Raw genomic sequence first — 27,130 nt, forward strand, 5'->3', positions numbered from 1 at the left:
GGCCATCCGAGGTTGATATTGAATATCGTACCCACCGAGCTTGACGGCCCATTTGGCTAGTCGGCCCGATAGCTCGGGCTTGTGCAAAATGTTTCGAAGTGGGTAAGTGGTTAAAACGCATACGGGGTAACATTGAAAGTATGGTCTTAACTTTCTAGAGGCTCTTACCAATGCAAGCGCCAGTTTCTCTAAGTGTGGGTATCTAATCTCTGCCTCTCCTAAGGTCCGACTTACATAATAAACAGGAAATTGCGTACCTTGCTCTTCTCGAACTAGGACACTACTCACAGCGATTAACTGATTGGTAAAGCTTCTCGTCTGCCTTCGGAGTGTGAAGTAATGGTGGGCTCGATAGGTACTGCTTTAGTTGTTCTAGTGCATGTTGGCATTCCTGGGTCCAAGCAAAATCGTTCTTATTTCTGAGTAGAGAGAAGAATCTGTAGCTTCGATCTGACGACCTTGAAATGAATCGGCCTAAGGCAGCTATCCGTCCGGTCAGCCTTTGCACTGCTTTCGTACTATCCACGACGGTGATGTCTTCGATGGCTTTGATTTTGTCGGGGTTGATCTCGATCCCCCTATCCGATACCATGAAGTCGAGGAACTTGCCCGATCCGACCCCGAAGGCACATTTTTTGGGGTTGAGCTTCATGTTGTATTTTCTTAGAATTTCGAACGTTTCCTACAAATGAGCCAAATGGTCTTCTGCGCGCATGGACTTAACTAGCATGTCATCAATGTAAACTTCCATTGATTTACCTATTTGTTCTTCGAACATTTTATTCACTAGGCGTTGGTACGTAGCTCCTGCATTTTTTAGCCTGAACGTCATTACATTATAACAATAAGTTCCATACTTAGTGACAAACGAAGTTTTTTCTTGGTCCTCCGGGTCCATGCTAATTTGATTGTACCCGGAGTAGGCGTCGAGAAAAGTGAGGATCTCATTGCCGGCCGTGGCGTCGATCAAGCGATCGATGCTAGGCAGTGGAAAGGAATCTTTGGGGCATGCTTTGTTTAGATCTTTATAATCTACACACATTCTAAGTTTGTTCCCTTTCTTGGGGACTACAACTACATTGGCCAACCATTCGGGATATTTCACTTCTCGAATTGACCCTATTTTGAGAAGTTTAGTTACCTCATCTCTTACAAATGCATGTTTCACCTCGGATTAGGGTCTTCTTTTTTGCTTCACCGGTTTGAACCTAGGGTCCAAGCTCAGTTGGTGCGTTGTTATCGATGGTGGGATCCCTGCCATGTCTAAATGGTACCAAGCAAAACAATCTATGTTATTAATAAGAAATTGAATGAGTTTTTCTATGAGTTCGGGGGTCAACCCCGTACCCAACTATACCTTTTTCTCAGGCAGATGTTTGATTTATATAACTGCTCTAGTTCTTCGATTGTCGACTTGGTGGCGTCAGAGTCGTGGGGGACGATGAGAGCTTGAGGTGTCGGAAATTCTTCCTCGTTATCATCTATTTCCTGTTTCACCGATTCGGTGGAGACCGGTTGTTGTGATTGCTATTTGGTTCCTCGCCTATTTTTTATGCTCGACCTTTCTGAGGTCGACGATGTTGGTATCGGTGTTATCTCATCGACCGCAAATATTTCCTTCGCAGCATGTTGCTCCCCGTACACTGTCTTCACGCCGTCAGACGTATGAAATTTCATTACTTGGTGTAGAGTCGAAGGTACTGCCCTCATATTGTGGATCCATGGTCTTCCGAGTAGGGCATTGTACCTCATATCGCCTTCGATTACGTTGAACTTGCTGTTTTGGACGGTTCCAGCCATATTTATGGGCAGGATAATTTCCACTTTAGTTGTTTCACTGGCCATATTGAAGCCATTTAAGACCCGAGCTGCGGGCACGACTTCATTCTGTAAACCGAGCTTCTCCACTACCCAAGATCGGATGATATTTGTAGAGCTACCTGGATCCACTAAGATGCGCTTAATTTGAATTTTATTTAATAGGATCGAAATTACAAGAGCGTCGTTGTGAGGGTGAGAGATGCCTTCAACTTCTTCGATTCCGAATGATAAAGTGCCCTTGGGTGCATAACCTCAGGTTCGTTTTTCCCCTGTGGCCGGTATCTTGCCGTATTTGAGAACGGGTTCCTGTGGAATATCGACCCCACCGACGATCATGTGAATGATATGCAAAGGTTCCTCCTGTTTATCTCCTTTGCCGGCGTCCCTTTTTATGAAGTGATTCTTAGCTCGGTGACTGAGCAACTCTCGAAGGTGGCCCTCATTGAATAGGCGGGCTACCTCTTCTCTCAACTGTCTTCATTCCTTAGTCCTGTGGCCATGCGTACCATGATACTTGCACATCGAATTTGGGTTCCTTTGGGAATGGTCGGTTTGCATGGGTCTGGGCCACCTAGTATCTTTGATTCTTCTGATCGTCGATACAATGGCCGATGCGTCGATGCTGAAATTGTACTCCGATAGCCGAGGTGCCTCCATAAGATCATAAGCCCCCGAGAATTTTGCCCTCGATCACTCCTTCGATTGTTTCGGGCAGTATTGCATGTTGAACCGTTGTTCATCCGATCTATGACGTACGGTTGATATCGGTCTCTGTTCGACCTTTGTTCTCTATCGATCTCCCTTTGGTTTTTAATAGTTGTCCTGTTCTGATGCATAGATCCAGACAGAGCTCCTAACTGGTCATCTTCGACCCTAATTTTCGACTGATATCGGTTGTGTATATCCGCCCAAGTTATTGCTGGATACTCGATCAAATTTTGCTTCAGCCGACATGATGCTATTGAAGTTTGATCGTTCAACCCTTGGGTGAAAGCTTGGACGGCCCAATCGTCTGTGACCGGTGGCAATTCCATGCGTTCCATTTGAAATCGGGATACGAATTCCCTCAGCATTTCATTACCCCTTTGCTTTACTTTGAAGACGTCTGATTTCCTTGTTGCAAACTTTATGGCACCAGCATGTGCCTTTACGAACGAATCTTCTAACATGGCAAAAGAATCGATGGAATTTGGTGGCAGATTGTGATACCAAATCATCGCTCCCTTCGATATGGTCTCCCCGAGCTTTTTCAACAATATGGATTCGATCTCATCGTCCTCCAAATCGTTACCCTTAATGGCACATGTGTAAGAGGTAACATGTTCGTTGGGATCGGTCGTACCATTATATTTGGGAATTTCGGGCATACGGAATTTTTTTGGGATTGGTTTTGGGGCCGCACTCGAGGGAAAAGGCTTTTGTATGAATTTTTTCAAATCCAGCCCTTTTATCATTGGTGGAGCTCCCGGGATCTGATCGACCCTGGCATTGTATGTTTTCACTCTCTTGTCGTTGGCTTCGACTTGTTTTGTGAGTTCCTCGAGCAATTTAGTAATTTCGGGAGTGGTCCCCGATTCTTGCTCGTTTGACTTCACTATGGCAGACTTCATTCTGGGGGTGATTTCTTGAAGCGGATTGGGATCTGGCCTGCTTTGTATATGAGTTTGGCTTTGCAACTGAGTTATCCCTACTTGTTGGGCTTGTAACATCTCGAACATCATATGTAAGTTGACTCCGATTTCCTCCACGTTATGGGTGTCTCGAGCTACGGATCGAGTACCGCCCTGAATGCTTTTTTTTTCGGTTCGGAACGTTGGTTCGCCTCAAGAGTCACTTGCGAATTGACATCTAGCGGTACTTCGGCTCGAAACCACGCAAAACAATAATGGCAAAGAGTAGGCAAACTTTGAAAGTATTATAGGAATCAACTGTTTATTTCTTCATCTATGCATATAATACAATGAGGTTTAAATACTACTCAATACAACATTCCTAAAGGGAGATGGACTTTACAAGGGATATCAACTACTATTTTTATCCCTTAGGATAAGGATTTTCAGTTAAGGTGAATATTTTTATCCCTTAGCCGTAGCTATCCTAACACCCCCTTCAAGCGTAGCTTGGGATCAATCACAACAAGCTTGTCTTGAAGAAATATAAAGCGGCAGGCCGATAAACTCTTTGTCAAAGTATCAACTAGCTGATCTAAGGAACTGATGTAACCAACTTTAAGATCCTTCGAAACAACCTTCTCTAACAAAGTAAAAGTCCAGCTCAACATGCTTCATGCGAGCAAGAAACACAGGATTAGCAGTGAGATATATAGTAGATAAATTATCACACCAAAGCTTTGGAGCAATAGGCAGAGGTATAAACAATTCCTGGAGAAGGTGTTGAATTCAAGTAATTTCAGCACTGGCAACAACTAAGCCTCTATACTCAGATTCAGTGCTAGAACGAGCAACAACCTTTTGCTTTTTTGAGTACCAAGAAACCAAATTAGGAAAACCATGAATAGTGAGCTTAGAGGAGCGCCGGAGATGTAGCCCATAGGAAACTGTACCGTTGAAATAGCGTAACACTCGTTTCAAAGCTTGAAAATGAGCAAGGGTAGGAGATTACATAAATTGGCAAAGCTTGTTAACATAGAAGGATACATCTGGTCGAGTAATCGAGATGTACTGCAATGCTCCTACGAGGTTGCGATACAAAGTTGGGTCGGAGAAGGATTCACTACCAGATTTAGAGAGCTGCAAGCCACCTAACATAGGAGTTGATATAGGCTTTGCCCTTCTAAGTTAGCACGTTGAAGCAGATCATAAATATATTTAGATTGAGAAAGAACTAAATTTGAGTCATTGTAATTGACCTCAACTCCTAGAAAATAATGAAGCATACCCAAGTCCTTCAACGCGAACTTAGCGGAAAGCTGGTTGATTAGCTTAGTAATGAAATTCACATAGTTACCGGTAATGATCAAGTCATCAACATACACCAAGATTAAGGTCAAAATCCTATTAGAATTGCAAATAAACAGTGAAGTATCTGCCTTTGACGAGATGAACCCAACATGTAATAAGGTAGTTCTTAACTTGTCGAACCAAGCTCGAGGGGCTTGTTTATGAATGCGACAAACATGCGACCATATAGGGCTTGTAAAACATTACTAGGCTTTGTCTGTTGTCCAATGGAGGGGGAGGGGAAGTGAAAAATATGTTGTAAATAATGAGCATATAATTAGTAAATGATTTTTGTTTTCTCGTTTGCTACTCGTTTAAAATTTTCAGTCAAAATATTAAGGAATGTTCTTAGGGGTCAACCAGAACATTTCATATATATTGTCTATAACTTCGCGACTTGCTAAGCCCAAGGTTCAAGATTGAAACTGATCCAGCTTAAGAGTGTTAGCAATGTCAAATTTTGAGAAGAGATACTCCAAATAAAAGAATTAAGTGAAGTTAGTTAGTTAAAAACATGTTTGACGAGAAGAGATCAGAATATAAGAACTATAACCGTAGTTGATTGTGTTGATTCATCGAACAAATAGATTTCATTACAGTATTTGTAAGTTGAATTAATAGCATGATGTATAACTACATAACAGAGGTAGTTATCACTTGCACTAACTAACTAACCCAAGTACTAAGGAAAGTCCCTGCACTTTTGTAAAGATAACGTGGGTTGTTTTCTCAATTTCAGCCTAAAAGGGATAAAAGGAAATTGAGAGATTACCTGAAAAAAAGAAAAAAAAGAACATGACAACCGAATTTCAGATAGACTTCTATCATCTTTCTGATAAAAAACAATATAGAGTAAAATTTTCCATTTTTTCTCCCTTACCTCTTATCGAAGTGAAACAACTGTATATTATCTACTTTTAATTTTATTACAAAAAGATTGCAGTTAATTTGACACTTAACCGAAAGATTCCAGAGATATGATGCAAAACATGTCTTATTCTATTCTTGATAGAGATTTCTCTATGAAAAAGAGTATGGACAGGAGCTTGAAAAAATAGGAAATGCAGATAAATTGGAGTATCGAATTATTTTATTATTATCCATAAAGAGATAAAGGGCTGGTTGTGGGGGAGTAGTGGAGAAAGATCTAATCACCGTCGTTGGCCAACACAACATGCAATGTTTAGTGAAGACAACGTTAAATATACATTTTAATAATTGAAATTGTCACTTTGCAATAAAAATAACATTTAGCTAGTTTTCTTATTGGTAATTAAAAAATAGCTAGTATTTACAAAGTCATTGAAAAATAACTAATGTTTTGCTAAAACACGGAAAGTTCCAGCATAATATTCTGAATTATACAGCTCATGCGTATAAATTTCTAGCATATTATATTGGAACTCTAGTACATAGAAAGTTAGAGCATAATATGCAAGATTATGAAACTCCTGCATATAAACTTTCAGCATATTATGATGAAACTCCAATACATTATAAAATTTCAGCATATTATAATGGAAGATCATATGTAAAAAATTCGAACTCCAGCATATTATACTGAAATATTTTTTAATTTTGAAAGATTATTTTGTTCAGATTTTATATTTATATGAAAAATGATTAAATTTAGATTATGTTTGAAACGGTAGTTATTATCAATTAGGAGTAGTAAATATGGCTATTTCTCATTCCCCTTTACATGTAACCCCCTGCTTTTCCACTATAAAACTGTCTGTCCCCGTACTATCCCAGAAATTTAAAATACCCCAAATATCCCACTATTTTGCATTTGTACCTTTACTTTTTCCAATCAATTCTTGATTTGTTAATTAGTACTAATAATCAATTATTAATTTGAAAATTAGCAAAATGAGCACATTAGGCGCTTCTTCTACGAAGCTTCATATCTTTCTTCTTTATGTCATATATTTTCTTCCATTGCCGGCTCCGTTCCCCAGCACCTCTATCTCAGACCAATAACCTAAGCTTCAGGGACCTTTTTTTCCCTTACTTTGCAGTAGTATATGTTACAGAAAACACACAGAAATTACACCTATAATAGGATTACTGTATGTATTTTTGGATAATCGATTCTTGCACTAATACTAATCAGTAAATAAGTTAAGCAGACAGACGATTCCATTAGCCGATTTGTTGATGTTTTCACTGGTAAAGTTTCAATCTTTATGCTATTCTTTGTTGGTTATATTTGTTTTTATTTTCTGTTTTATCTATTGTGGCAAATCTTTATCTGGTCAATCTCTCACAATCAACTTCAAAATTTTGTTTTTCCTTTTGTTGCATCATAATCTTCTGATTAATCTCGTTATTCATTCTTATTTTCTCAGCTGACTTACTTTGACTCATCTTTGAATTGGTCTCGTCTGGTGTACTGACCCTGTAAACTTGTGTTTGAGCATCTTCCATTGATTAATTAAGGTACTTTTAGAGAAAAAAATCACAACTTTAATGAGTATGCAATTATTTATTAGCCCATGTTGTGTTATCGTTTTTTTTCTCGTCCAATTATTCAGCTATTTATCATGTTTTCAGGAGATTGTACGCTGTACTCAAAATGGGATCTGCTGGGGAGAAACTAGAACTTGAATCTGATGAGGAGATTTCATTTAGCTCATCTCAGGCTACTAATAAAATGGACGGTCTGCACTATGAGGCATCTCATATTGCATCGCCAAGAAGTTATCGCTCGTCTAGGGTCTTAAGAAAGATGTACCAGAACAGCCTTTTAAGGAGTATATATGTTGTTATTATCAAAGCAAAGATCAATGTGTTGCTTCCTTTTGGTCCTCTGGCCATATTGCTGCACTATGTTACTGGAAAACATGTAATGATTATTTTTAACCTTTTTCCACATGCACCTTTTTAGTAGTCCGTGTTGCTTTTTCATTTCAGTTGTGCTTATATCCTTGTTTTGGGAACAATTTGATGTTTCAGGCTTGGGTCTTTTTCTTCAGTTTGCTGGGTATTACACCTTTAGCTGAGCGATTGGGTTATGCGACTGAGTAAGCTTATGTTATCCAAGTTAGTTTAGTTCTCTTCTGCTGCTATTCTGTTTTGTGTGCTTATTAGCCTTCTTCATCCTCTTGTTACAGGCAGCTCGCATTCTATACGGGGCCAACAGGTACTCCATTTTTTTAATTGTTTCATTTGTTTCTCCATTTCTATCTTCTTTTAAGGCACGCTAAATGCATGCAATTGGAATTACACATTCATGCATATTAAGTGTTTTTCAACCAGTTAGAGTTTGTTGATCAATCAACTCTGTCTCAATCCTAAAGTAGTTGGGTCAAGCCCTCATTCTTTACTTCGGGGACCAATTAATTGGTAGTCCTCCAATTTCTTCTCGAAAGCTTGTTTATGCTGCAGAGGTACTCGAATTGAATAACTGATCGATTTCTAGGTGTCATCGTGAACTTAATTGGTTATTTCCAATACATGAATCAATTGTTTGGTAGCTCGCAAGGCATTCGGACCATGTGAGAGACGCTGTACTCAGTTTATCATTTAAAAAAAGGAAGAAAGACAGGATGCTGTACTCAAGATCAGTAAGAGTGTGAAGGGGAATGACATGTTTTTGTGATTCAAGGATGGGATTCTGTGAGTTAAGTTGGGGGAAGATGTTTCTGGATTCTTCCCTGCTCTCCTCCCAGCTGAATGGATATTGGTCCTAGACTACCATAAGTGGCAAAAATATGGTGTCCAAGGTGGATTTAGAAGTGGCTGAGTGAGCAGCATTTCCATTTAACTCTGAACTATAAATGGTATTTAGATGAATGCAATAAACTGAACGTAACGCATCTAAAGTGGAGATAATGTACTGCAGTATAATTTAGAGGAAGATGCTTTCATTTGGTGATTCTCTTCAACGAGCTAAGGTGGTGGAGAAGAGAAAGAGACGATTAATTGAAGACATCTTAAAGGGAAAGTGCTTCAGTTTCAGAACATGGAAGAAAATTGAAGCTGCTGCTCAGTTTTTAGAAGCAGGGAATTTTAATACACAATTCAGCAATCAGAGAGCACATGCTACACCAATGCTGGTCAGGGGAAGGGAGCAGATAGGTAATGCACCATAAAAACTTTAGAGAAGTATGTGCCGCGTAACCTAAAGCTAAAACAAACTTCAATGTACTTCCAAAGGATTCGACAGAAAACATCGCCATCCTCAAGTTTTGACCAACTGCATTTAACTTAAATTCTAGTTCTAATGACCTGTTGTGGATCACTTACTAAAAGAGGTATCTTGTACTTCTTTTTGGGGTCTGTCTATCGTTGTTAAATGCCTAGATGGTCGAACTTCATCCTATTCTTCTCGTTTTGTTATGCAGTTCCTATTTCTTACAAATTAACCTTGTCATAATTTGTTCTAGTCACAGTTAGATTCATGGTAGATGTACGAGGGTCTTTCATGTCAGATATTAAGTAGAAAAATAAACTTTCAACCTTTAGAATAGGCAAATACCTGGACTATCATTTCGACCATCTAGATTTTCCTTCTTGTAAAAAGCAATTTTTACCTCATCGGCCTTGTGTCCTTATTCATATTGAAATTCACTAGTATTAAGCATCCTAATTCTTCCATATCTGCCCACATAAAACACTGCAATTACAATTAAAAATAAGGTTGTTGCCACACCTCAGCTTTATTATTTGTCTCTTTGATAGAAGTGTGGTACAAGGTGAGCCTGAATGTTTCTTTTGAAAATGAACTTTTTTTTTTTTGATTTTTGAAAATGGAGGTGAACCTGAATGTTTCTTTTGAAAATGAACTTTTTTTTTTTTTGATTTTTGAAAATGAAAGTGAACCTGAATGTTTCTCTCCTATAAAATTGAAAAAGTGGCAACCTAAATTTATTTGTCCTTCCTCAAATGCTTCTCAAAAGACGGCTGCTATGTGTTTGCCATGTTCTTTGTGCTCTGTGTCTCTCCTTTCGTTTAATAAGGCTGGTGGGAAATCCTGCTATGTTGTATAATTGTGATGTGGTTTCTCATACAACTGTCAAAGACATCATAAGATCTTACAGGTCACTGTTGATAAGCTATTTTATTCTCCATCCAGACTTGCTGAAGTATTTATGCTTCTTTTGTACAACAACAACAAACCCAGTTTGATCCCATAAATGGGGTCTGGATTTATGCTTCTTTTGTCTGTTTCTATAAAATTCCTTACCAAGCTTCTGAATAATTGCTCTTATGTTACTGAAGCCAATTAAATTGGTCAGTCAGTTTCTTGTATCTTTTAAAATGGTTTTGTGCTTTGCTGTGCTTGAAGCTCGTCTCATTGTCCTTTGCTGGAATAGTGCATCTTGTTTTGATACTGTACATGTGTATTTTTGAAACGAGTCAGTTGCACGTGGGTGTATCTATTCTGTGGAAGCCCATGTTTCCCCTAACCACTTGTTTCTTGTTTTCTTATCAGCATACTAATTTTTTTTTCCTGATTTATAGTTGGGGGCCTTCTGAATGCTACATTTGGCAATGCAACTGAAATGATTATCTCATTATATGCACTGAACAATGGAATGATGCGGGTTGTTAAACAGTCCTTGTTGGGTTCTATTTTATCGAATATGCTCTTGGTGCTTGGCTGTGCCTTCTTGAGTGGTGGGATTATTCATCACCAGAAAGTCCAGGTGTTCAGTAAGGTGATCATTTCTTCTGAATCATTTACTCATGTCCTTGAATAAATCTGCAATGAAGTCAACTTTGCCTTTTATTGGTCAATAAAAAGAATGAAACTTAAAAATAATAAAACTTCACATTTTATGAGTAACGGTTCAGTGATCTCTTCTCATAGCGTGGCCATTAAGTGCCTCTCTGCTGTCATGTGCAAATGGTCATTATATTTTAAATGTTTCAGGCAACTGCCATTGTGAACTCAGGATTATTGTTGATGGCAGTCATGGGCTTACTGTTTCCAGCTGTACTTCATTTCACCCACACGGAAGTGCATTTTGGCAAGTCACAGTTGGCTCTTTCAAGATTTAGCAGTTGCATAATGCTGATAGCATATGCAAGTTACCTGTTCTTTCAGCTCAAGAGTCAACCAAATCTGTATAGCTCTGTGGGCGAGGTAGATGGTCTAACTTTTAGCTGTTTGATTTTCCTAAAGTTCATTACTGCTATTTCATTACATTATGTTTTTCATTGGAGTAATCAAATGCCTGATATGAAGACTGAAGAGCGCATATATTTCAAATAGTTCTCGAGATGAACGTATACCAAAATATATGATCATTGTTTTATGTAGCTATAAATGATTTGGTAGATCTAATAGTTTATCTTTTATGCAAACAGGATATAGAAAATAATTCAGAAAATTCTGAAGAAGAAGAGGCACCTGAGATAACCCAGTGGGAAGCTATAGGGTGGCTTGCTGTTTTGACAATATGGATATCGGTGCTGTCTGGATATCTTGTAGATGCCATCGAGGTGATCTATTTGCCTTTTTCCTTTTCTTTTTTCGTTTCTTTCTTTTAAGGTATATACCAGTTTTATAAAGGTATATGTACCTCCTAGTTCTTAGATGCTTTATCATGACACCCTTCTGAGGTTATCAGAGAAAAATTTATCTGATAACAGATAACCTCGCGGCAGTAGACCTCCAGATATCGACTGCCTTACTTTTCCTTGTCCAATCCTCATGATGCCTTTTGGTTCCACTGCGAAGCCCACGCCACAAAAAAGTTGGCTAATGATCAGACATGGGGAATCATGAAATGAAGTTAGAGATTTGAATTGTATGTCCTTTTGTCCCAAGGGTCTGTAGAAGTGAAACTGAAAATATGATTAATTTGCCTTTAGAAAATTAGTTCAGAAAATTAATCTATGTAACACAGATCCTGAAGGGTGTCATGTCGAGCACACGCATGAAGACATCAAGGCATGAAACTTTTAAAAATCGAGGGAACGTGTCCATGGTTGGATACGGTGTCATAAATATTGAACATGTATTAGTATTAAGTACCCAAGGGTGTGGCTTAGCGGCCAATGAAGTGGGAGCAAAACCCTAATAGACCATTGTTCAAATTCCTATAGACGCAAAAACATTAGGTGATTTATTTCCGACTGCCTAAGTAGATAGATTACTTGGTACCTGGTGCTTGTGTTGGTGGGAGGCAGTAGGTACTCAGTGGAATAATGCGGGTGTGCATAAGCTGAGCCAGACATTACATTTATTTTAGAAAAAAGTATTAGTGGCTAAGGAACTGGAAACAACACATAACAAAAATACAATTATCCATAGATCTTACTGATGCATGCATATGCGCAAGGTACCAAATAAAGCATATACGGGAACATAGGAAAAAACTATAATGTAATAAACAATTTAAAATGTTAACAGAGCTGCAAAGGAGAGAACAAGCAGAACAGTAGAATCCAACCAGGTGTATTCATACTTCACACACGGTAAAGAAAAGCAAGATAGGAGCACAAAAATTTGAACCTGGTTTGTCCTTTTCTCAAACCAGGTGAAGAAAAAGAAGCCTGGAACTCTGAAAAAATAAGAACAGCATTGTGTCAAGATAGATCACACCCCCTTGGGGCGCGGCCCTTCTCTTGGACCCTGCTTGAACGTGGGATGCTTCGTACACCGTGCTACCCTTTATTGAATCAAGATAGAGCCACAAAATTTCCAACACAATTTCATTGTTGCGACAGAAGCTTATTTAGCTCTGACTTAATTGATTTACAGTCTCCCATAAGCACCTAATAAAGTGAAGCTACATGCTTAATGCAGAAGGACTCAATATTAGCTTTGAATCCTTTAGTGACTTTGATTTTTGTTCTTCGCGGTAATTTATCCATGTCACTAATATTTTTTCAGGGTGCATCTGACTCGTTGAACATGCCCATGTCCTTTATTAGTGTCATCTTGCTTCCAATTGTAGGAAATGCGGCAGAACACGCCAGCGCAATCATGTTTGCGATGAAAGATAAGCTTGTGAGTTCTTAGGAAACTAAATTTACTTTCTCTTTTGCTCCAAAATAGTTACTAATGCATCCTCTTTGGTAGGACATCACACTTGGAGTTGCAATTGGGTCATCTACTCAGATATCAATGTTTGTGGTAAGACATTTAATGCATTCTGACTATTTGAGGTAACTTTTTAAGTTATTGGATAGTTTTTTTTTAAAAAAAATAATATTGATCCTTGTATGGATTTTTCTGATTACTCTCCTGAGAGCACCTAACTTTTCTGTATCACTGTAAATTTTGGTCAGTCAGGTTATATTTTTATTCGAGATAGATAGTAGAGCTTGTGCATTTTGTTGGTAATTTTATATCCCGTGCTGTTGAAAATGCAGATACCGTTTTGTGTTATCGTTGGTTGGTTTATGGGAAAGCCCATGGACTTGAATTTCCAATTATTTGAGACTGCTACACTCTTCATCACAGTGCTAGTCGTGGCATTCATGCTGCAGGTTTTGCATCCTACGTAGTTCTTTCTTAACACCCCTCACTTTCATCCCCTCCCAAAAAAAAAAGAAATTGTTCATCTTGCCCTGTAAACTTAATTCCTGGGATGTGTGATATAGGCTTGTTGCTAATTTCTGTTGCTTTACACGATGTAGGAAGGTACATCAAACTATTTTAAAGGATTGATGCTGATCCTTTGCTATCTGATTGTTGCTGCAAGTTTCTTTGTACATGTCGATCCATCCAAAGGTAGGCTCCTTCACGTGCCTATGTTATCATATAGCCTTTATGATGCAAAGCTTGTTTGTTTTATCTACTACCACCTATATTTCGGCATTTGATTCGTTAGGAATTTTTTCACTTTCTTTGAATTAGTCTTAAAGTGGCATGTTTTAAATCTGATAATTTCTCTTTTGCTTGGATAGAAAAAGTACTAATTCGTGCAAGCTAAACATTACACAGATACGTTTATATATATATATATATATATATATATATATATATATATATATATATATATTTTATTATATTTTTATTTAAAAAAAGAAGGGTTACAAATGTCACCACTGTCTGGTCACCTTTAATGAGTCCTGAAATGAGTTTTATTTGAATGCTAGATTCCCTTTTCTCAAGCCCCCTTCCTTTAGCTGCATATAGGCGTTAATTGGAACTTGTAAATATGAAAATGCTTATTCTGACATTGGCGAGATGAGGCTTTGTAAGATCCTGCTTTTCTTGACCACTGTCTTTATTAATTATATCCAAATCCCAAGATCACAAAATTGGTAATTAACCTTTGTTGCAATGGACTCTGTGTAGATGGAGACTAAGTAGCCATGGCTATACACATGCCTCAACCAAATGAGCTCCTCGACTCCCGGCAATGAAATGAATAGCAATGAGTCTGGCCAGCAGCACTACCTAAATGATGATTGGGTTGGAGGAATGAAGGGAGTTGCTTGTTACAACAGAATGTTCAAGGTAGTGAGCTATTATTGACTTCTTGAATGTTTTATCCATGTTGTATTATGTATCTTTAGCAGACAAACAATCCCATTATTCCCAGCAATGTAGGAAAGCTGGTTTTAGTCTTCCACTTGGAGAAAAAAGATAGAAAAAGGGGTGAGGGTATAAAACAAATATATTTATTCTTTTCTTTCTTTCTTTCTTCAAATTGCTGTTCCAAATGTCATAGTTAGGAGATGTAACTGTTGTAAAATTTTCCTATTGTTTCATAGTAATCCTTAGAAAAAAGTTTTCTTTGGATAAAATCAGTGTGTTGTAGCAAGGAGATATCTTTAACTTCAGTACTCTTGCACATAAGGGTCCTTGTCGCGGTCAGTGGAGTAAAGTCGTGATAATTATGTCATAATGTAACTACATACGTATTGAATGCGACATACTACGCGCACCATTATGTTTCCTTACCCCCCTCCGACCCACCCAAATTACTAGTATAATAAAAAGGGAAGTCTGCTTTGCAATTTATGTTTTGAGTGTGTGAATAAAATGTGGTCCAGGATACCAATGAGATGCAAATGCTTTTTCATTGGATAGAGTAATTTTCAGCATTGTCTGATGAAGCATTTCTGGTAGAACAATATATAGACGGAAGGAAGCTGGTATGGATGATCTTTGACTGAGATTTGAATAACTTAGAATCTGCATCTGGTGGAGAACATTTGGTTTGAAAATGGACAGGTCTCTTCAAACTGGTAAAACTTTAGTGGTTGGGCTCAGCATTTTTAACTGGGATTTGCGAAAGCGACTGACGATACTTCACGCACCAACTATATGTATATTTAGTTTAACTTTTATTATGATTCGTTTGGAATCTAGTGATCTGACTAATTCAAATTCGCGTGTAAATAGCCAGCTATAATGGGTTTTGGTGCTCCTATTTAAGAGGAATTTATTTTTATGGTACAAACTCGAGATCTTTTCTTTTACCATTTCACTCCACCTTTTGGTGGTTCAACTATGTTACTTCTGAGTTTCTTTGATATGTTCACGAAAACTCTTCAAAATATGACCACCTCAATAAAAACTAATTTAATCTTGGCAACTAGCAACTAAACTATTATTGGATTAATTAAGGATATCCTATCTGAAGACGTGGCTGTGGTTATGTCTGTTGGGTGTTGCTGTAGGAGATATATTATGTTTGGTAAAGGGTTTGCCTAGTGTGCGATTCCTATCTGATGGTGTTCCCCCCACTATGCTCATAACTCATAAGCCATAATAACCCCTTTGACAAAAAACAACAGGGGATTATTGTTATTATTATTACTACTCTTGACTTTTGAATTATTATTTGGTGATTTGTGATCCCTTTTCCTCCACCATCATGCGCAGAGATGGCTCAGTGCTCGCTAATGGATTATGATTGGCCATTATGATACGACTCCCCCGCTTGAAATAAATTAAATTTTTTTAGATTTTTATTATATACGCAGGCAATATAACTTTTTTTACATTGTCAGTATAGTTTAATGCTTATGTATAGTGCGATAGTAAATTTAGATTAAGGATTAATGCTTACAGTATAGATTTATCATATAAGTGATCTAATTCTATATATATCTTTTGGAATTTTAACCCTATAATATTTGTCCCCGATAATAGATTTGTCGAACCATTCTAAAAGATGACTTGAGAAGCCGTCAAACTCCGGGGATTCAGGCCTCTGCTTTCCCTGCAATTTCTCCAATAAGCAGCCATTGAACATGTCTATATCAACCTGATCACCAATCCTGACTTACTATTAAAAAATTATGTTTAGTTAGCTATATTTTTACACAATCAAAGTACCAAAATTAAACCCTTAATTAAAGAAAAAACTCACTTCCAACCTTCATTCTCTCTCTAAAAAAGAATAATAATTAGAATGGATCCGGAAACTCTTTTAATGGTCAACGAGCCAAGTAATAGTATTAAAATAAGCAAGAGGCCGAGTAATGTCTTACACACAGATAACAGTTGAAGAACATAACATGTGACTATAGCACAGCTTGTACAGAGAGAAGTCAGCTACATAAAAATCAAAATGGAGCACCAATAAACATACTTAAATGTACGATCTAGGAAAAGGGCCAGACTAAATTAGATCTGATGCACGCAACTTTATTATGCATTTTCACGAGAGATTGTCTTTGTAGGTTGATCGGGTTGCCCCAAGATTCCCTTTCACCAATAAACATACTATGTCAAAAATATATATACTATGTGGCTCTTCCTCCACCTCTAATGGTCTGCTTTATCATCTGAGACATTTTCCACCTCCCAAATAGTACTACCCATCATGTAGCAAATCGGATAGCAACAAACCCATAATAGCTGATAGGTGCAAGCTACTTTTGAAAATCACAACATGCCATAATAAAAGAGTGTAATAATCTGTTACTTAGTGCAAGTGGGCATAAAATTAAAATAAAGAAGACAAGTCATATTGGGAGAAAAAGCATTTCAATAAGGAGGAAGTGAGGAGAATAGTATGGTAAAGTCTCTCTCTTTCCCACGTATATTACACGCTTTAGTATATGATGGTGGCAAATATACAAATATCCACAGAATAAAAAAGAAAGTCCACCAAGCTATCCAGCCGTCCCAAAAGTAAACGCTTTATTTCAAGAATTCAGACCTCACCTTTTTTACATAAAAATTGCTCCTTGTCAACATCAAACTACTCTCTCTCTCTCTCTCTCTCTCTCTCTCTCTCTCTCTCTCTCTCTCTCTCTCTCTCTCTCTCTCTCTCTCTCTCTCTCTCTCTCTCTCTCTCCTCTTCATGGGGTTAGACTAAAGTCTTGCACGATCCACAGGACAAAGAAGTTGCAAAAAAATACCCACATGGTTGATTGGAGTATCTTGGCATCTTCAACTGTCTTTCTTCTTGCTCATCTTTAGTTGTCCAAATTAATGATCACGGATAATAAAGACAGCCGCCACCTACAATCTGGTCTGACATATCATCAGTTTCGAGCAGCCATGCTCCTCACTTCTCTTCATTCTTCATCTTTACCCCACCATAACTCTTTTTACCTAATAACAGTGACAGTTCTTGTACTTCTAATTTCTTCTGCTGCTACTATTTGTCATGCCTCCTGCAATCAACTTGATCGTGATTCTTTGTTATCATTCTCTGTTGCTGTCTCTTCTCCATCTCCTCTGAATTGGTCTTCTTCTATTGATTGTTGCACCTGGGAAGGTGTTGGTTGTGATAATGGTGGCAGAGTAATCAGTCTGTTGCTTCCATCAAGAAGCCTTTTTGGAAGCATTAGACCTTCTATTGCAAACTTGAGCAAACTTGAGCAACTCAGCCTGTCACATAATCGCTTTTTTGGTCCCCTCCCGGATGGATTTTTCGAGTCATTTAGTAGCTTGCAGATCATTGACTTGAGTTATAACCGTTTATCAGGACAATTACCCCTATCTGATAGATTGCCATCACCCATCCAGTTATTAAATCTCTCCAGCAACCACTTCAATGGGACAATCCGATCATCATTTCTCGAGCCAGCAATTAATTTAGTGAGTTTTGATATTAGCAACAATAGCTTCTCTGGTCAAATACCTTCCTTTATCTGCAGCTACTCTGCAGCCATCAGAGTTCTTGATTTCTCCTCCAATGACTTCGTGGGACAGATTCCCAAAGGATTTGGAAGTTGCTCCAATTTGGTTACTCTGAGAGCAGGATTCAACCATCTTTCAGGATCCATTCCTGATGATATTTATAGTGTGTCAACAGTGCAGGAAATCTTTTTACCTGCCAATAAATTTTCTGGACCCATCCCAGAAAGAATTGTCAACCTTGTCAACCTCAGAATCCTTGCACTCTATGGCAATGAATTGACAGGTTTGATCCCTCAAGATATCGGGAGGCTCAACAGATTGGAGCAGTTGCTCCTCCATATAAACTTTCTAAATGGCACTGTGCCCCCTTCACTGATGGCTTGTACTCGTCTCACTGTGCTCAATTTAAGGGTCAACTTCTTGGAAGGTGAACTCTCAGCTCTTGATTTCTCAAACCTCAGTCGACTCAGCACGATTGACCTTGGGAATAACTTCTTCACTGGAAGCATTCCACAAAGCTTTTTTTCATGCAGATCATTAACTGCAATCCGTCTGGCTACTAACAAGCTGACGGGAGATATCATGCCTGGTGTAATGTCTTTACAATCTCTGTCCTTCCTCTCGGTTTCCAATAACAGCCTAACCAATTTTGCAGGAGCAATAGAAGTCCTTAAGGGTTGTAAGAATCTCACCACACTAATCCTCACAAAAAACTTCTATAATGAAACATTGCCCGATGCCGGAAACTTGATTGGGTCTGAAGATTTTCAAAATCTCCAAATTCTGGGATTGGGTGGTTGTAATTTTACTGGACAGATACCGACATGGCTGGTTAAACTTGGGAAGTTAGAGGTTCTAGACCTTTCTATGAATCAAATCACAGGCAAAATTCCAGGTTGGTTGGGAACTCTACAAAATCTATTTTACATGGATTTGTCTCAAAATCTTCTCTACGGAGGCTTCCCAATAGAACTTACTCAACTGCGAAGACTGGCATCAGAGGGGGCTGCTGATCAGGTAGAAAGAAGTGCTTTAGAGTTGCCTGTTTTTGTTCAGCCAAATAATGCCTCGAATCAGCAATATAATCAACTGTCAAACCTGCCACCAGCTATTTACCTCGGACATAACAGCCTTGACGGCATTATTCCAACTGAGATTGGTCAGCTGAAGTACATCCTTGTTCTTGATCTGAGCAATAACAACTTTTCAGGAAACATTCCGGAAACAATATCCAACCTCACTAACTTGGAGAAACTAGATCTATCTGGAAACAACCTCTCAGGTGAAATTCCTTCATCACTCAAGGGTCTTCATTTTTTGTCTTCTTTCAGTGTTGCTCACAACAATCTTGAGGGCCCTATTCCAACGGGAGGTCAGTTTGACACATTTCCTGTCACTAGTTTCTTAGGGAATCCAGGACTTTGCGGTCAAATCCTTCAGCACACTTGCACTGACCAATCGGCAACTACACAACCTTCTGCAGTGAGAAAAAGCCCAAAAAAGAAAATTATAATTGGACTTATCCTAGGGATCTCCTTCGGCATTGCCTTAACACTTATTGTCACAGCATTATGGATATTCTCCAAGAGGAGGATCCTTCCGAGAGGTGACGCTGAGAAAAATGACTTGGATATTGTGTCCTACAACTCCACTTCTGGATTGTCTGCCGAGAACGGTAAGGATAATAGCATGCTTGTTATGTTTCCAACCAATAAGAATCAGATTAAGGATCTCACAATTTTTGACATACTAAAAGCCACAAATAACTTCAACCAAGCAAACATAATTGGTTGTGGAGGTTTTGGTCTGGTCTACAAAGCAACTTTAGCAGATGGAACTACACTGGCCGTTAAGAAGCTTTCAGGAGATATGGGTTTAATTGAAAGAGAATTTAGGGCAGAGGTGGAAGCTTTATCCACTGCCCAACATGAGAATTTGGTCTCTCTTGAAGGTTATTGTGTGCATGATGGCTGTAGATTGCTGTTCTATTCCTATATGGAAAATGGAAGTCTGGACTACTGGTTGCACGAGAAGGCTGAAGGAGCATCCCTACTTGATTGGCCAACTCGACTGAAGATTGCACAGGGGGCGAGTTGTGGGCTGGCTTACATGCATCAGATATGTGAACCACATATTGTTCATCGTGACATCAAATCCAGTAACATCCTCCTTGATGAAAAGTTTAAAGCACATGTTGCAGATTTTGGATTGTCCAGATTGATTCTTCCTTACCATACTCATGTAACCACTGAACTGGTTGGTACCCTCGGCTACATCCCACCAGAGTACAGTCAGTCATGGATAGCCACTTTGAGAGGGGATGTCTATAGTTTTGGAGTTGTGATGCTAGAACTCCTGGCTGGCAGAAGACCTGTGGACATGACCAAACCAAAGATGTCGAGGGAGTTGGTTGTATGGGTGCAGCAAATGAGAAATGAGGGCAAACAAGAAGAAATATTTGATCCTCTACTGAGAGACAAGGGCTTCGAAGAAGAATTGCTTAAGGTGCTTGATGTTGCCTGTATGTGTGTCAACCACAATCCTTTCAAAAGGCCAGCTATAACAGAGGTTGTTGAGTGGCTCAGAGAAGTAGGATCCAAACGGGAGGCACCTAAATAATGTGGCAGTATGCATATATTTGATATAGTTGCGAGTGTCTGTATAGCTGGGAAGCTGGACTTTCCTTTTTACAACATACAAAAGTAACATGTAGGAATAAATGTATAAAGTGAAAGATTTCATCAATTAATTTTAGGATTTTGACTCATGGCGAGCATTTCATTTCAGGATGACAGGTAGATACAAACACTGCAATAAACGAAAGTCCCAGTTGCTTATACTGGCAGTTATTGATAAGTAGTAAAGTGTTCCGGACATAGGTGTTCTTCTTTAGCCCAATTTTCTAATAGGTGTCTGCTTAACTAATTCATATGGATAGTGTTCATTACGACATTGATGAACAAATTAGCAATACAATGTTCAATAACAGAAATATCACACCTACCGGTATTGGCAATGTAAAGGACACACCTCTAGGCAGCATTACACCTTAGCAATGGAAGTTCATTTGCACCTACTCCTCTCCAACCCCACTGAAAAAAGAATTACCAAATAGCATATTCTTTTTGGGGGTTAACAGTTTCTGTTAATGTATACAGGGGAAAGTAGAAAACAATATGCTGAAAATAATACCCAATACATTGGTTATCGAATTGGTTAAGAATGATGTTAGTACAGATTACCTTAACCATTTATCAGCCACGCTGTAATTTCGCCATATTGCTCTGCAAACAGTTCGTTCATTGCAGCAGAGGGACAAAAAGCTCTGGCAAGTTATAATTGGTTTGGGCATTTCCACAAGCAGGCTATAGGCAAATGAGCCCCAAACTGGAAAACAAACTTCTACAGTAGTAAGTTATAACAAAATTACATGAGTTAGATTATTATCTTTTGGAAAAGGTACAAGTAGGTCTCCTTAGTGCAACTTTTAAAATCACGTTCTGGTAATTCTACTAATTCTTTTCACTCCGGAGAGCAAAATGCCCCATTCACCTTTGACATTAAAAGTAGAATATTATGACAAGTGATAACAAATTTAATAGGAGTACCTAAAGTTAGGGATAATAATTTCAATTCCACTACTAATACTTGCATTGATTCTGTCTACATTGGTAGGGGTATTTCTGAAAATTTTGTCGTGATGTAACGTGATGATTGAATTTTACTGTAGGAAATCCAACCATATCTACTCTACTATCCTATATATAAAATGCTGTTAATTTAACTTCTATTTAAATACAAATATATAAACATCATTTTAGGCTTTGTGCGCACTATGTACTCAAGGATAAGGGAATAAGAACTACTCCTAATATCTTTGCACCATAAAAGAGATGCTAAACTAATTAAATTTTTGTCATTGTCATCCAAGGGAACAATTTCCACTATTTGAAATCTAGTACTCGTGAAAAGAAAACTAGAGGAGTAAATAACAGAATTACCGCTTGTGTTGTCCTTTAACTCATAATATAGGGGTAAATAGAAATTCACTCAAACTTATTTGTCTTCTGTAGTACTCCTATCTTGTAATATTTCTGAGATAAACTTTAACCAATTTTTAAATACATTAAAACTAGTAGTATTCTACTACAATTTTTTGGTATAATGAATTTGAGTTAAGAAATTGAGGCCAACCCTCAAAGACCCTAATAACATAGTACTATTATTTTTAAGTTGAATGCCACCCTTGCAAAAGGTGGTTTCACTTTCACCCTAACTAATATAATATCAACTTTTATATTATCAATGTGATTTAAAGCTCTTGTATTATATGACCAACATCACAATACATTATACGAAGGTTACGTAAAAGAACGAATAGTACTTTGGATCAATTTTACTTAATCCGGATTATTAGTGGTATGTGACAAATGGCATGTAACGGGTTTAATTAATGGAGTAGTTTTTATTTTTTGAAAGTGCGAGAATAGAGAAAGTGAATATGAGAATATGTGAAGGTTCCTTCTACATGTTCAAGTTATTACTGTATGTGGTAAATAACTAAATAATTCTTCAAATTAACTTGTGGAATATATATAAAATTTTATTTTTAGAAGCTTCTCGAAGTTGACTGCCAGATTATTGAACTTCAAAAAAGATCATTTCAGTAAACAGCCTTTGAGATCTTGCAGGATCCAATTATTCCAATGACACATAATATCAAATCCTACATATATACATGCAAGTATCTGTTGAGGTTTTATTTTTTAAGATGTAATATTCTTAAAATGAGGGTGAATGGGAAATGGAGGGAAAATGAAATTTTGAGTAAAATTTTAAGTTTCCCCCTCTTAACAATGAGACATTGTCCCATATTGGAAGTGGAAGACATTTTTGGTGGGTATATATATAATTGCTCTTCTTGTAGCTCTTAAAGAGTTAAGAAGAAAGCAAGCCTCGCGCCGTCGTCGCTCGCTCGGCTTCGGCTTCGGCTTCGGCTTCGGTTTGGACCAAATTTATTTGTTAATAGTAAATATTAACGTAAGATTATCCGTATTTGTAAACGGATATTTTCCAATCCGTGTATTGATAATTTGGCAGCCGGATAATGGTCTTCCCACCATGAAGTGCTTGCTCCACAAATATGAAGTGCTTGCTCCACTTGATCCACCATGAAGGGTGGACGTTTGGTCTTGCACTCCTTCTTGGCTGCTATATATATGAGCAGCAAATGTTGAAGAAATACTCAACATACAATTCGCTCAACAAATTGGCTATACATTGCATTCCTTCCTCTCAGAACTTCCATACGTTTTTCTGAGTATATACTCCTTCGTTCTGCATTGTTTTTTAACTTCAAACAAAGCAACTGTAAGTGTGATTTGCTACCGAACTTTGTGTTCGCCGAAACACTGGGGTTTGAAGTACCGCTACACCAGTGTGTTATTCGTTCTATCCTGGGAGGAAATAATCCATTACCTTGGGTACTAGGAGGGGATTAAATTCCTTAAGGAAACACTGTGAATTCAGTGGGCTCGAATTTATTATTATTGTTTCATTACGTTAACTTATATTTTGCAGAATTAATATTTACAAATACAGCAATATTGACCGGGAATAACAATCTTAAGGAATTTAATATTTATTTCTGTACTTGTGTTATTCTTATTATTCTGCAAACTAAAACCTTTGTGGTTTGTGTACTCCCGTTTTGGAGAGTTAAGCCTTCGTGGCGTTTTGTTGGATATTAAAATCTACGTGATTTTTACTCCAGTTTGAAAACGTGTATTAAACGTTTGTTTGTGTCATTCTTTTCTGAAAAAGATGATGACTGAAAACGAAAATCAAGCTGTTCCGATGGCGACTGCCAACGCAACGACAAGCCGAACACCGGCGTTGGCACCGGCAGAAAAACCCGGAAAATTTTTCGGGATTGATTTCAAACGCTGGCAGCAGAAGATGTTCTTCTACTTAACTACGTTATGTCTACAGAAATTCATCAAGGAAGATGTTCCTGATCTGCCGGATAAAACTCCAGATAATGAACGCTTTCTCGTGATTGAAGCGTGGAAGCATTCTGATTTTTTATGCAAGAATTATATTCTTAGCGGATTGGATGATAATCTGTATAATGTATACAGTAGCATGGAGACATCCAAAGAATTGTGGAATGCGCTTGAAAAGAAATATAAGACTGAAGATGCCGGGATGAAGAAATTCGTTGCCGCAAAATTTCTGGACTACAAAATGATAGATAGCAAGTCTGTTATTACTCAAGTCCAGGAATTGCAAGTGATTATTCATGATCTACTTGCTGAAGGTCTTGTAATCAACGAAGCATTCCAAGTAGCAGCAATGATTGAGAAGTTGCCTCCGTTGTGGAAGGACTTCAAAAATTATTTGAAACACAAACGAAAGGAAATGTCCCTTGAAGATCTCATTGTTCGGTTGAGAATCGAAGAGGACAATAAAGCTGCTGAAAGGAGAGGCCGTGGAAATTCAACAATAATGGGAGCAAATATTGTTGAAGCTAACAAAAAGAGGAAGAAGGCTTCTGGTCCGAAATACAACCCAAGCAAGAAGCGGTTCAGTGGAAACTGCTACAACTGTGGGAAAACCGGACACAAATCTACGGAGTGTCGTGCTCCGAAGAAAGACAAGAAAAGGGGTCAAGCAAACATGGTAGTAAACCATGATGATGTTGATAACTTGTGTGCCATGCTCTCTGAATGTAACTTGGTGGGAAATCCTAAACTATGGTGGTTTGATTCAGGAGCCACTCGCCATGTTTGTGCAGTTAGAGAGGCTTTTGCTACCTATGCTCTTGCTGAACCCGGAGAGACAGTTTATATGGGAAATGCTTCAACAGCAAAAGTTGAAGGATATGGGAAGGTATTTCTAAAAATGACTTCTGGCAAGGTCATGACTTTGAACAATGTCCTTCATGTTCCCGAAATGAGAAAGAATTTAGTCTCTACTGGACTTCTTGTTAAGCACGGTTTTAAGTGCGTTTTTGTATCCAACAAGGTTGTAATTAGTAAGAATGGAACATTTGTGGGAAAAGGTTACCTCACCGAGGGCCTTTTCAATCTAAATGTAATGGTTGTTGAAAATAATAATAATATTTCAGCTTCTTCTTACTTACTTGAGTCAAATGATTTATGGCATGTATGTTTGGGTCATGTCAATTATAAAACCTTGCGGAAAATGATTAACTTGGAAGTACTGCCCAAGTTTGAATGCGAAAAATCAAAATGTCAAATATGTGTGGAATCTAAGTATGTTAAACATCCTTATAAGTCAGTTGAAAGGAATTCAAATCCTTTAGACTTAATTCACACAGATATTTGTGACATGAAGTCAATACCATCTCGCGGTGGAAAGAAGTATTTCATAACTTTTATTGACGATGGTACTCGATATTGCTATGTTTACTTACTGAATAGTAAAGATGAAGCAATAGACGCATTCAGGCAATACAAAAATGAAGTTGAAACGCAACTTAACAAGAAAGTAAAAATGATAAGAAGTGATAGGGGTGGTGAATATGAATCTCCTTTTGAAGAAATATGTTTAGAATATGGAATTATTCATCAAACAACAGCCCCTTACACGCCCCAATCTCATGGGATTGCGGAAAGAAAGAATCGCATATTAAAGGAGATGATGAATGCGTTGTTGATAAGTTCTGATTTGCCACAGAACTTGTGGGGGGAAGCCATTCTTACGGCTAATCGAATATTAAATCGAGTGCCCCATAGCAAAACACAATCCATTCCTTATGAACAATGGAAAGGAAGGAAGCCCAACTTGAATTATTTTAAAGTGTGGGGGTGTTTGGCAAAAGTGCAAGTTCCTAAACCCAAAAGGGTAAAGATAGGACCGAAAACCGTTGATTGTGTTTTCATAGGATATGCGACAAATAGTAAAGCATATCGATTTCTGGTTCATAAATCAGAAAATCCCGACATTCATAATAATACGGTTATAGAATCAGATAATGCTGAGTTTTTTGAAAATATATATCCGTATAAAAAGGAATGTAAGTCGTTTGGTGAAGGATCTAAACGACCTCGAGAAGAAACAAAAGAAAGTACATGTAATCAGGAGAATCCAAGACGTAGTAAACGTCAAAGAACGTCTACTTCATTTGGACCAGATTTTGTGACTTTCTTATTGGAGAATGAGCCTCAAACATTTAAAGAAGCTATGACTTCTTCGGAATCATTGTTTTGGAAAGAGGCAGTCAATAGTGAAATAGAATCCATATTGAACAACCATACATGGGAATTGGTTGATCTTCCTCCTGGAAATAAACCTTTGGGTTCTAAATGGATTTTTAAGAGAAAAATCAAAGATGATGGCACTATTGATAAATTCAAGGCAAGGCTCGTAGTCAAAGGGTATAGACAACGAGAAGGTCTAGACTACTTTGATACATACTCTCCAGTTACAAGAATTACGTCCATACGGATGTTAGTAGCATTAGCTGCAGTGTATGGTCTTGAAATTCATCAAATGGATGTTAAGACGGCCTTCTTAAATGGAGAGTTGGAGGAAGAAATTTACATGGAACAACCTGAAGGGTTTGTGGTTCCAGGTAAAGAAAAGAAGGTATGTAGACTTGTTAAGTCTCTTTACGGACTAAAACAAGCACCCAAACAATGGCATGCGAAATTTGACCAAACAATGTTGTCAAATGGTTTTAAGATAAATGAATGTGATAAATGCGTGTACATTAAAAATGTTCCAAATCACATAGTCATTGTTTGCCTATATGTGGATGATATGTTGATAATGAGTAATGACATTGCCAACATAAATGCTACTAAGCGTATGCTCAATAGCAAGTTTGATATGAAAGACTTGGGAGTTGCTGATTTAATTCTGGGAATTAAGATCAATAAGACTCCTCAAGGTCTGGCATTGTCACAATCTCATTATATTAAGACAGTACTTGAAAAATTCAAGCACTTGGGCTTTAAAGTTGCAAAGACTCCAATTGACGTGAATCTTGCATTAGCAAAGAACAAAGGCCAAAGCATATCACAATTGGATTATGCTCGTGTATTGGGATGCTTAATGTATATCATGAATTGTACACGACCAGACATAGCTTGTGCTATAAGTAAACTGAGTCGATATACGAGCAATCCAGGCCAATCTCATTGGATGGCAATGAAACGAGTTTTGGGATATTTAGAACATACCCAGAACTTTGAATTGCACTACAGTAATTTCCCTGCGGTGATTGAGGGATACTGTGATGCAAATTGGATCACCGGTTCAACTGATTCTAAGTCCACGAGTGGATATGTATTCACTATTGGTGGAGGAG

The 27,130-nt window shown here is 38.0% G+C and overlaps 2 protein-coding genes across 6 annotated transcripts; both read left to right on the forward strand.

Moving 5' to 3' along the window:
- The first annotated feature begins 6,552 nt into the window (after positions 1-6,552).
- LOC107780103 (vacuolar cation/proton exchanger 3-like) lies at positions 6,553-15,131 on the forward strand. 5 transcript variants are annotated; one of them, XR_012708424.1, is made up of 14 exons: positions 6,553-6,953; positions 7,133-7,223; positions 7,338-7,629; positions 7,740-7,807; positions 7,898-7,926; positions 10,251-10,447; positions 10,663-10,875; positions 11,100-11,234; positions 12,631-12,747; positions 12,820-12,873; positions 13,113-13,229; positions 13,380-13,473; positions 14,044-14,205; positions 14,745-15,131. XR_012708424.1 is itself a non-coding variant. In XM_075251211.1 (14 exons), exons 6-14 carry the CDS (start codon positions 8,645-8,647, stop codon positions 14,052-14,054), a joined length of 1,158 nt encoding a protein of 385 aa, XP_075107312.1. In that variant the 5' UTR covers positions 6,613-6,953; positions 7,133-7,223; positions 7,338-7,629; positions 7,740-7,807; positions 7,898-7,926; positions 8,206-8,644; the 3' UTR covers positions 14,055-14,495. The 5 variants fall into 5 exon arrangements, 4 of the variants coding, with proteins under 4 accessions (XP_016456110.1, XP_075107312.1, XP_016456111.1 ...); XM_075251211.1 differs by lacking the exon at positions 14,745-15,131 and adding an exon at positions 8,206-8,864 and having other exon boundaries at positions 6,613-6,953; positions 14,044-14,495; XM_016600624.2 differs by lacking the exon at positions 14,745-15,131 and having other exon boundaries at positions 14,044-14,495.
- Positions 15,132-16,734: 1,603 nt separating this feature from the next.
- LOC107780104 (tyrosine-sulfated glycopeptide receptor 1) lies at positions 16,735-20,555 on the forward strand. Its single transcript, XM_016600628.2, has one exon. The coding sequence runs from the start codon at positions 17,140-17,142 to the stop codon at positions 20,410-20,412; it is 3,273 nt and encodes a 1,090-aa protein (XP_016456114.1). The 5' UTR covers positions 16,735-17,139; the 3' UTR covers positions 20,413-20,555.
- The last annotated feature ends 6,575 nt before the right edge of the window (positions 20,556-27,130 follow it).

Source organism: Nicotiana tabacum, chromosome 4 (assembly GCF_000715075.1).
Source record: "Nicotiana tabacum cultivar K326 chromosome 4, ASM71507v2, whole genome shotgun sequence".
Lineage (NCBI taxonomy): Eukaryota > Viridiplantae > Streptophyta > Magnoliopsida > Solanales > Solanaceae > Nicotiana > Nicotiana tabacum.